This window comes from Salvia hispanica, chromosome 6 (assembly GCF_023119035.1).
Source record: "Salvia hispanica cultivar TCC Black 2014 chromosome 6, UniMelb_Shisp_WGS_1.0, whole genome shotgun sequence".
Lineage (NCBI taxonomy): Eukaryota > Viridiplantae > Streptophyta > Magnoliopsida > Lamiales > Lamiaceae > Salvia > Salvia hispanica.
Window position 1 is genome coordinate 30,724,616 of NC_062970.1, and position 10,799 is coordinate 30,735,414.

The 10,799-nt window shown below is 37.8% G+C and overlaps 2 protein-coding genes across 2 annotated transcripts; one reads left to right on the plus strand and one right to left on the minus strand.

Moving 5' to 3' along the window:
- The first annotated feature begins 677 nt into the window (after window positions 1-677).
- Window positions 678-4,967, plus strand: LOC125197117 (BEL1-like homeodomain protein 4). The gene is made up of 5 exons (XM_048095821.1): window positions 678-791; window positions 1,044-1,800; window positions 2,098-2,471; window positions 2,896-2,956; window positions 4,457-4,967. Exons 2-5 carry the CDS (start codon window positions 1,063-1,065, stop codon window positions 4,700-4,702), a joined length of 1,419 nt encoding a protein of 472 aa, XP_047951778.1. The 5' UTR covers window positions 678-791; window positions 1,044-1,062; the 3' UTR covers window positions 4,703-4,967.
- Window positions 4,968-6,561: 1,594 nt separating this feature from the next.
- Window positions 6,562-9,858, minus strand: LOC125196247 (BTB/POZ domain-containing protein At3g50780-like). The gene is made up of 2 exons (XM_048094686.1): window positions 8,412-9,858; window positions 6,562-7,745 (listed from the first exon to the last, which is right to left on the minus strand). Exons 1-2 carry the CDS (start codon window positions 9,045-9,047, stop codon window positions 6,786-6,788), a joined length of 1,596 nt encoding a protein of 531 aa, XP_047950643.1. The 5' UTR covers window positions 9,048-9,858; the 3' UTR covers window positions 6,562-6,785.
- Between the last annotated feature and the right edge of the window lie 941 nt (window positions 9,859-10,799).

Below are 10,799 nucleotides of genomic sequence, written 5' to 3' on the forward strand. Positions count from 1 at the left end.
CTTTCTTTCACATATTTTCTCTAATATTTCTTAAAATTCGTATCGTCAAAAAATGAGGTTCCTATTATAGACAGAGGGAGTATATTGTTTCCAAAATATAAATCTTCTCTATCATATGAATCAAAATATATCGACCTTCTCTATCATATGAATCAAAATATATCAATCTTCTCTAGCATGGACATAGTTGATATATATAAATGAACACCATACGTGTGTAAATATATTTCATAAGAAGAAGTCTTCGTAAACTAATTTAATACCACTACGAACTTTATTTCTCAACTTTTCCAAAGTTCTTTTTCTTTCTTCTCCATTGTGACAAGCACAACACCACTCTCACTGGAAATAGCAAATACTCCCTCCGTCCACGAAAATTTATCCCAGTTTTCTATTTCCGTCCGTCACCCAAAATTTGTCCCATTTGACTTTTACCATTTTTCGTAGTGGACCCCATATTCCACTAACTCAGTCCTACTCACATCTTATTATAAAACTAATACTTTAAAAGTAGGACGCACAATCCACTAACTTTTTCAACTCACTTTCCGTTACATTTCTTAAAACCCGTGCCCGGTCAAACCGGGACGAATTTTCGTGGACGGAGGGAGTAGCAAATAGCAAGACAGGGGACAGCCTGAGAACTTTTATTTTTTTTGAAATAAAACAGCCTGAGAACTAATAGAGAGAGATGTTAAAAGAACAGTTTTTGTTTCTTTAGAGAAATCCCAGAGAAGTAGAAAACGATGTCTGAGGGGTATTCACCCTTTTGCAACCTGCAACCATAAGAGGTATGTACATGTATACTCCATTTGATAAAGCTGTATCTTTTTCTGTGTGTGACCACAATTTTTTTTTACTATGTTTTATTTTATTTTATTTTCTAAAAAAATAAAACATAAAGCACTAATATATGATGCTTTCTCTTTTACTCCTCACTTCCCTTTCCATTCTTCTCTTTCATCTCAATTTTCTCCCCTAGCTATCTTCAATTCCTCCATGATCGATCAATACATATATATATAATCCTTCAATTTTCACAGTGATGACGAAGATAGTGACATGGGAATAGCGCCAATTGTTGAAGAAGCAGACAATTCTTCTATGTCACAAGATTTTCATCAAAATATTTTCAGTTTCTCGAATGGATTGGAGGGATCGCAGATCCGAAGAGATAAACAAGGCGTAGGCGCGGCGGCTATGGAAGAAGATGGCCTTCCAAGCTACGAAGGCGGCGGTATCTTGTCGGAGATGTTCAATTTCTCCTCGGCGGAGTGGAATTCGAAGAGCCAGAGCGTAGTTAACGACGCCGGATCCTACAATCATCACGAGATTTCAAGCATTGATCCCGATCCAGCTGCAGCCATGCAGCTGTTCGCGATGAGATCGGAGGCTTCTCCATCCCTTCAAAACCCTTGTTCCTTGTTCCAGGCGGGAGGGGCTTTTGGTCATTTCACATGGCCTCCCAACCCTAACGGAGCTGCGGAAAGCCTCTCTCTCTCGCTGTCTTCTTCGGCGGAGGATATGCTGTTCGGGGCATCTGCTCCTCCGCCGCAGTATAGCCAGAGCCGCCAAATAGGTTTGGGGACACTGAGCAATTCCAAATACGCCAAGGCGGCGCAGGATTTGTTGGCAGAGTTGTGTAGTGTTGGTAGGGGCCAGGTGAAGAAAGACAGGAATAAGGACGCCAAAAAAACAAGTGAAGCTTCGTCTTCTTCTAGAGATCCACCTGCTCTATCAGCTTCGGAGAGGCTCGAGCATCAAAGAAGAAAGGTCAAACTATCAGCCATGCTTGATGAGGCAAGTCTTGTTAATCTATTGAAGCATCATCGGAAAATTGCCGGCCAATCAAACATCTTCCAATTATTTGAATTCCAATATTATATTCATTCCTACTCTATTACCTATACTAATAATTAAACCAGTGTAAATGTAATGGATTAATGTGTGATTTGGTGAGATGACACGAGTGGCTAACCACTCAGCGGGAAAAATGTTTCCATCTGATTACGATGTTTTAGCCAACTGTCAATTAAATAATCCTGCCGTCCTAATAGTATTCAAAATTTAATCATTAGGTGATGTGATTTTATTCAGGTAGACAAAAGGTACAACCACTACTGCGAGCGGATGCAGCTCGTGGTGAACTCATTCGACATGGTAATGGGGTTCGGCGCGGCGGCGCCGTACACCAGCCTTGCGCAGAAGGCCATGTCGCGGCACTTCCGGTGCCTGAGGGAGGCCGTGGCCGAGCAGCTGGCGCAAAGCTGCGAGCAGCTGGGGGAGAAAGACGGCACGAAATCGGGGCTCACCAAAGGCGAAACGCCGCGGCTCAAATACTTGGAGCAGAGCCTGCGGCAGCAGCAGCAGTACGCCGCCTTCGACCAAGACGCGTGGCGGCCGCAGCGAGGCTTGCCGCAACGCTCCGTCACCATTCTCAGGGCTTGGCTCTTCGACCATTTTCTGCACCCGTAAGTCTTACTCCCTTTCACGTAAAAAAAAAATGAAACGTTTTACTTTTTGTTTATCCCATTAAAAAAACATTTTCTAAAATAGAAATAATACTCTCTTTACTTTTTCATCTGTATTAACTCTCTTTTCATTAACTCACAAAATAATATTATATAAAATCCGAAAACACAAATGTTTCATATTTATTTTATTGGGACAGAGGGAGTGTTTTGTTAATAGTGTAAAGAAACACTATTCATTCAGTAAATATTTGAGGGTAAGAAAAAGAAGATAGCAGAGAGCGTGCAGCATCAGTTTACTTTATTTCTACAGACATTGCTGCTGCTGTTGTCGTAAACCTCATAGATTCGCACAACCATTCAATCAGATATTAATATCTTTATTTTTTTTTCGATTGAATTAAATTATTATGGTGTAATTTAGGTATCCAAGTGACGCAGATAAGCACCTGCTTGCGAGGCAGACAGGTCTATCAAGAAACCAGGTATTTTTTTTATTCTTGAAATGTGGATTTATAAATTAGTATAAGACTAGTTATGATTGCATTGCACATATAATAGTAGCATTATAGTATGAATTTTGTTTGTTGCTTGCGTGAGACGAAAATGGGTTTTCATGATTTGGGAAGGCTCTTAATTGTTTCTACTGATTCGGTGAAAGTGGGGAGAGTGAGGAAGAAAGGTGAGAGCTGAATTTGCATGTTGCGTCTTTGTTTGTTTGATTTGGAGAAAAAGACAGAGCATTTTTCGAAATCCTTTTTCATTGTTTCTTTGGATTCTTTTCCCACAAAGACATAAATTCTGAATCAGAGGGAAAATTATGATACCAGTGTCAACTGCACACGACGCAGACGTGATAGACTCTCTCTCTCTCTCATAAATTCAAATTAATTCTACTATTACTATAAGATAAGAATTGGAAAAGTAAATGAAATACTGCGTAGCTATTTTTGCACAGTAAATCATTAACTTTTGTGTCATTGCATGATTTAATAACTTAGTTACTGAGAAGCCTTTCTGCGCTTCAGAATTTGAGAGTCTCCTATATTAACTTAACTTAACTAGGTAAAGTAACGAAAAAGAGACAGTCACTTTAAAGACAAAAAAGTAGAAATAACTAACTTGGATGATCTGAAATATTTTGCTTTATACTACATCCGTCCATAATCAAGAGTATTAATTTTCTATCTCTAAAGAAATAGTCTCATTATCTGTTAGTCACTCTCTCCGTCCCACTCTAAAGAAAGAATAAAGTCGAGAGAGTGATAATCCTATTTTACAAATGTGTCATTTATAGTGAGACATTCCAAAAAAAAAATGTCCCACTTGGAGCGGGATGGATGGAGTATTAGGTTCATAACTAGGTTAGTGAGTATAATTTTCTAAGTTTTAATTTTCAGCAATAAATATTATACGTAATATGATTAGTAGTATATCATAGTAGTAGGAGTATAATTATTTTTACAAAAATAAAATTAATAAAGTAGTTGGACACTGAAAGTTGGTGCAGCAAGTGACAAGTATTGGAGCTGGGAAAATTGTAAGAGCACATCCCCATTCTAAACTTTGAAGCTGTTAATCATACTTTGATGTTTAATTTCGAATGTGATTTCAAGCAATGTAGAGTATATTAATTTATGTAACTTAGTCAAAGAGATAAAACGGGTAGCCCTAAATAAGTAGAAGTAGTAGTAATGAATACCACAACCCTAATCTTTGTGGAGATGGCCAAGTCTGATCACAATGGACAAATTATGAGACTCATCATCTGCTCACTCTCTCTATGAACAGTCTTACACAGTAGTACAATCAGTGTTCAATAAAATGAGCCAGGATATACATAGAGCTAGCTTAGCTAGATAATAGAGAGAGAGAGAGTAATGAATAATGATGGTCTGAAATCTGAGAAGGTCATTAAATAGAAGGGGCATTAAATTTGGGGAAGACAGAAATGTGAAATGGAGTGATATTTTGTTGTTTTGCAGGTAGCAAATTGGTTCATAAATGCAAGGGTCCGCCTGTGGAAACCCATGGTCGAAGAGATGTACCTGCAAGAAGCCAAAGATGGAGATGAAGATCAACAACCTCTCCCCACCACCACTTCTCCGCCTCCTTCGGATAATCAGCCGCAGTGCTTCCCAATCCCAGCGATTGAGTTTGGGACGACTTCGGGTGACGTGTCGCTTACGTTAGGGCTACGTCACTCCGGGGAAGACTTCTTTCCGGCTTAATCAAATCAATGCTATATACTCTTCTTTTAATGGAAGTAAACAAAACATGAAAACACATAGGAACTAGTGTTAGCGGTGCCAGGAGATTAATTAGTCTGAGTGCTATTGTTAATTGTATAGTTTGAGTTTATATTCTACTCCTACTCCCCTTTCATTTCCCATCATATGTACATCAGTACATGCAAATATGCAATGTATGTGTCTTCGCTTCCTAATTCCTATACTATAATACTACAATACTACAATACATCACTTTGCACTATCATTTTTAATCCTTTAATTTCACCTTATTTTTATGGTTAGGCTATATGAAAAAATTAATGTTTATACAACGTAGTTAATTAAATTTCAACTGCTTTTGCTGATTAGATTTTTAATTTTTTGTTGGGAGAATATAAAGTAATATCCTTTTATATATGATTGGGAGAATGAAACACCACATCTGATTTTGTACTTCGTTAATCTTATAAGTATCATCTCTTATGAATCCAGAAATAAAATAATGATCACACTTATATGGTATACTTCACAAGTGATGTACTCTTTTTGAGTAGTCACATTTAGAGGTTGAACGGCTTGACTTTTGCGCATCATCTCACAATGAGCTTTAACAGATCAAAATGATTTACTCCCTTCATCCTACACTAGCAGAGACAATTCCTTTTGACACGAAGATTAAGAAAAATATGTGTAATATACTCCACCACTATGAAATATACTAAAATGACAATGACTCAACTATCATGGAACAGAGGGAGTATGAGTTATAATATACCCACTCTCTTTGTTCCATAGATATGTACACATCTTTTTGGGTTGTTCCACCAAAAGTGACACATATCCTAACTAAAAAAAATATCATTTCTCTTTATTTAGCTCACAAAATAACACTATATAAAATTTGGTAAAAAAAGCAAAATAATGCTGAAATTTAGTCAGACAGCGGAAGTATATTAAAAGCATGTTTCAAACGGATTGCATGTATATAACCTTATTTCCCAGTTTTAATAAGAAGAATTTTTTTATATTATTTTGTTCTATAATTTATATTGAATAAAATAAGTCAAATATTCTATAGGTATATTGTGATCGTGTCATAAACTTAAATCTCTCTATCCGAATTCATTTTACTTTTAATATTGCGGCGCATGCATGCAAAGCAGACCCATGAGTCGAGGGCAAGGCTCGAGTTGGCGGCCCCATCATAGCCTTCAAGTGTGGGCTTTTTGCGGGGCGCTGCCTAATCTCTAATGATTGATATTTGATAGTAGTATACTAGTACTCCCTCCGTCCCGGCTAAGATGACACATTGCTTAGCCGGCACGGGGTTTTAGGAGTTATTGGTTAAAGTGTTTAATTGGAGAGAGAAGGTGAGTGTAAGTATTAAAGTAGAGAGATAAAGAAAGATGAATATTTTAATAGGAGTGAGAAAAAGTGGTTAAGTGTATTAATTGGAGAGAGAAAGTTACCAAAAAAGGAAATGTGTCATCTTAGTTGGGACAAACTAAAAAGGAAAACGTGACATCTTAAACGGGACGGAGGGAGTATATTTCATCTTTTCTGATGGATCTACAACTACTCTCTTTCTATTTTAAGGAGATGTTATTATCTTCCAGTCAAAGTTTATCCATATTTTCTTAATTATTTCTTTTCTATATATTACGTGGTTTGCTATTTATAATTGTTTTGATTTTATATATATTGTTTTGTATTATTATTTTTTTTCATACAACTTGTGCATTAAATAAAATTCCTTGCTTTTTTAATTGTTTTGACTTTTGATGTTATTTTATCTTTATTATTTATCTATCACATAATTCATACCCTAAAGGACACTTAACATATTTTAGTAAAGCATATGAGGCAGACGCCAAGCCAAGCCAAGCCCAGCATAAATAGTTCATATTCCTTTGTATTGTTGCACAGATGTTACAACCACTGGATCTTGGGCTTCTTCACCTTCACACAAATGAAGCACACAATAATTACATTGATGGAAACTCAGCCATACAGCCAAGCTTGTTCTTAGACCTCACTCAATCTCACCATCAACACAGCAACTTATATGTAACTTCTCCTTCTCCTACAATGTCCGATTCTCCGTCTGCCCGAGAATCCCAGATTCTCCATATGGTCTTCTGAACGCCCGCCTCCACCACACCTCAAATGCCTGTTGAAGATTCGGGCAGCTATCGCCACCCTTGAGAAAACTTCTGAGCCACGAAAGCAAGATGCTCTGCTGATCCTCCAAAGGGAGCGTGAGGACTGTCCTGCCTATACCTTCCTCCACAGCTTTCCTGTCGAATGACCTGCACCCATGTTGCAACCAGCTGTAGTCGTTGATCAACGGCTGCAACCACGTTTTCAGCAGAAGATGGCGCGTATCCTTGGATGGGAGGACCTCCCCTCTCCCTATCCCGACAAAGAGCCTTGAGCTGATCATGCTAACGTAGTGGCGACATACCATTGGAAGACTAGTGTGAAGTGTGGCCAATTCTTGCTGATTCACCCACATTGTGGCAAACTCGTCTGCTGCCTGTCTGTCAGCTAAGATATCGAGCAGCCACAACATGTTGTCGGACTCCAGATAGATCGACCTCACTACTGGCTCCCGCTTGTCCACAGCCCTGTCAAGAAAACCAGGCTCTGCAGCTTGTTTGAATAGAGCCAGTAGGGAATCCAGGGAGCTTCTGCACGAGCTATAAAGAGTCTTGTTGCACAAGTCAGATGGTTCTGAGGAGGAGCTCGCAAGACTGTTGTTTTCCTTAAGGAGCTTCAGCACAACGGACTTCATTTCCCGCCTACCCTTTTCTTCTCTGCTTGTTAGCACCAACTCCAATATGTGAGAGAAGGTGTCGTTAGGTGGTGTTGGTGTTTCGGGAGACACACGTTTCAGTACTGGCTTCACCCCAATGCCCTCACCTTCAAGACGCGAGACTAACGAAACCACTTTCTCTTCCTCCTCTTGTCCCACCCAAGGGACAGCTTCCAAGTACTCCAAACAAAAATGGATGCACGTTGTGTAACCAAGCTGTTCGCTGACCTGTAAGCAAGTTAACAACAGAATTGTAACATCATTTTAAAGAATCTCAGTGTTGAGCAATAAGATAGTTAACATGGTACCATTTGTAGAGCCAACAAGGATTGACTTTTACGTATGACATGTTTAAACAGAAAGATGCTCGAAGAGCAAACTTACTTTCTGGTCGAAGTTGCACACTACTTCACATAGAACAACAAAATCAAGTAGTATCGTCACCTTCAACTTATAACCATATCACAGATGCATCACTATGGTTTGAGAATATTGAACAAGTAAACGGCATCTTAATGGAACTTCTAATCGATAAAAGTATGTTATGATCCCTGATATTTTAACAGCCCTGCAACTCATCAAGTAAAATTGCTATTTGTCTCTGACATATGGAACAACAAGACTATTGCATCTAGAGTTAGTAATATTGACAAATTATTCAGAATAGAACAGCAAACCAAGATAGGTTTGAGAAAATCTTGCACATTTATTTGCATAGAACAACAAACCAAGCAAAGATTACTTTAGTACACCATCCTACTATGAACACAGCTTCAGTTCCTGAGCAAGTTTCAATATTCATGAGTAGACTGCGGAAAAGGAATCAAACCTCACATAACTTGAGAATTAAAGTCTTATATCATCAAAAACACGAGGCATAGTTCTGCTAGTTACCTTGAGAATGCGTAGAACACGTGAAACACTCTGCTTGATTAAGCGTTGCTTGAGGTCTCTGCAGTACATGAGCCCAATAGTTTCGACATATATCTCAGCATCCTCACAGTTATCAATCTCAAGACAAGGGAAAACAAGCGGTTGTCCCGATATTCTGCTAGCGAAGAAACTGCTATGTTCCACTAGTACACTCCTGTGAACAATCAACTTCACTGCTACTCCCTGCCTCCCAAGCAAAATCACTTTGAGATCACTTGTTCCAGGCTCACCAAACTCGATTGCCACTTTCCTCGGGACATTTTCAGACCTCGAATGAGGCACCTTCTCATTTGCTAGTGAAGCATTTGCTGCAGGTGCATCAGAACCCTGAGTTTTTTGCACATCACTAACAACATTGGTCTTAGATGCCACACAACTCGCCTTCCTCTCATTCACCGAGGTTTGCTTCTTCTGAGACGAAGCTGTTTGGCTGGGAGGAGATGGTTTGGGCTTGTTTAAAGGATTTTGTGTCCTTACTGTCTTCTGAAACACAGTGGGTGAGGGGCAACACCAAAATCCTTCTGGGGTTACAGCAATTGGAACACTCTTGATTTTGGCTTGGCCCTGCTCTAACCTAGGAAGCCTAACTTCAGCCATACTAAACAAGATTTAACCACCAATTTCTCAGCAAAATCAATCTTAAACATCAAATTTAAAATGAAGGAGATGATTCACCATCAAGCTAACAGATCTCTTTTACTATTCCAGCAACAAATGAAGAGCCGTAAATTAAAAATCCAAACTTTATTGCTTCCCACAAGAAAATCTCCATTTCCAATAACAATAGCCAAGAAACAAGCAAAAGGGCCCACAGATTTCTAAATTTTTTTTAACCTGCACTCTTTAAACAACTACAAAAATTGTGATCTCTATCCCCTATTGTGAAGAATGAAACAAGCCACAAATTTCTCAAAAACTGTAGTTTACTTATAATGTAAAAACAGCTCACACAAAATAATCTGAGAAGGGAAAATCAACAAACCCTTCAAAATAAGGCTCCACGAGACCACAATGGAAGCATAAAGATTGAAACTTAGCAAAGAAAACCTGATAAATATAAGAGACGCCCAGTCTCTCTATCTCTCTCTCTAATTTATGAGCTTTCGCAAATGATTGAAGGGTGCTTCGATATCACACATCAAGGAAGCTCTTTAACAAAAGGTAGGAGTAGTAGTAGTAGTAAACAGAGTGGAATGATGATGGGAGCTAAATAAAGATTTCTTTAAGATTTAAAAATCTGGGACTAAAAACCTCACATGGGATATATCTAAATTAGCAGAGGACTGCTTGGACTTTAGATAACTTTGCAGTTGAAGACGCATGCTTTCTTGACTGAAATAATAGATTCTTTTTTGTGGGTCTGAAGTTTATATCATTCTGTCTCCTCAGTCTTTGCCATCTCTTTGTTTGTTTTCTCACGTACTCCCAAACTTTGTTTAAATCAAGAACAGGGTCTTACTATTTGTATTTTGAATGCTAGTTATAAAATCAACGTCATTTTGGGAAATGGTATTTTGTGGTTGAGATTTGGATTTTAGATAGATAACTTTATTTAATTTTTTTGCTTGACCTTAACCGGAAACCATTTGTGAGGCCAAAAACTAGAAAGAGCATTTTCAATTTTCAATGACCTGATTAGTTTACTAGACTTGACTTGATAAAAACTGATTTATCATCTTAGACAATCTAATTGCATCTTTACCATCCTCTATAGCTTTGAAAAGAATCTAAAATCATTCATCATATAATCATGTACTTCCTCCGTCCCCAAAAAGTATAAACAATAGATTTAGCATAATAAGAAAAAAAGTAAAAAAAAGAAAGAGGAGTGAAAATAATATTAGTAGAGAGTTGAGTTCACATTATTGTAATAATATAAGTTGTAAATAAAATGATGTGTAGAGACAATATGTCATTAAAATTTTTTAAAATTAGAAAGTTCATACTTTCAGCTGATTGAAAAAAGAAATATTTCATATTATTTGGTGATAGAGGGAGTAATTTGTAAGGCATTTGCAGCATCTGCCCCTTGGTGAAAGGAATCATCAATCATCAATCATCAATCATCCATTCAAGGCATTGTGGTTTCCGTAGTGTATTTGCAAGGAAATATGAAGATGCCTTTGCAAACAGGTAAAGCGGAGAAGAGAACTAAATATGACTTGAATCTAATAGATACCGACCTATAAAGTGGATTAATTAAAAGAATAGCTTTTATTATGAAAGTAGTAGAAACTAATTAAGCACCATCACCATAAACAAATTACGGGGGTCCACTACCATTTAACTAATGTTGTTGAATGGAGTATAATAATACCATAAACAATTAACTCCAAATAAAATGATCTA

What these genes read in the sequence shown, in the direction of transcription:
- LOC125197117 (XM_048095821.1), top strand. Translation starts at nt 1,063, where the DNA reads ATGGGAATAGCGCCAATTGTTGAAGAAGCAGACAATTCTTCTATGTCA. An exon ending in TATCAGCCATGCTTGATGAG is followed by an intron (nt 1,801 to 2,097) that starts GCAAGTCTTGTT and finishes GATTTTATTCAG; the next exon opens with GTAGACAAAAGGTACAACCA. An exon ending in CAGGTCTATCAAGAAACCAG is followed by an intron (nt 2,957 to 4,456) that starts GTATTTTTTTTA and finishes GTTGTTTTGCAG; the next exon opens with GTAGCAAATTGGTTCATAAA.
- LOC125196247 (XM_048094686.1), bottom strand. Translation starts at nt 9,047, where the DNA reads ATGGCTGAAGTTAGGCTTCCTAGGTTAGAGCAGGGCCAAGCCAAAATC. An exon ending in GTGTTCTACGCATTCTCAAG is followed by an intron (nt 7,746 to 8,411) that starts GTAACTAGCAGA and finishes ACTTGCTTACAG; the next exon opens with GTCAGCGAACAGCTTGGTTA.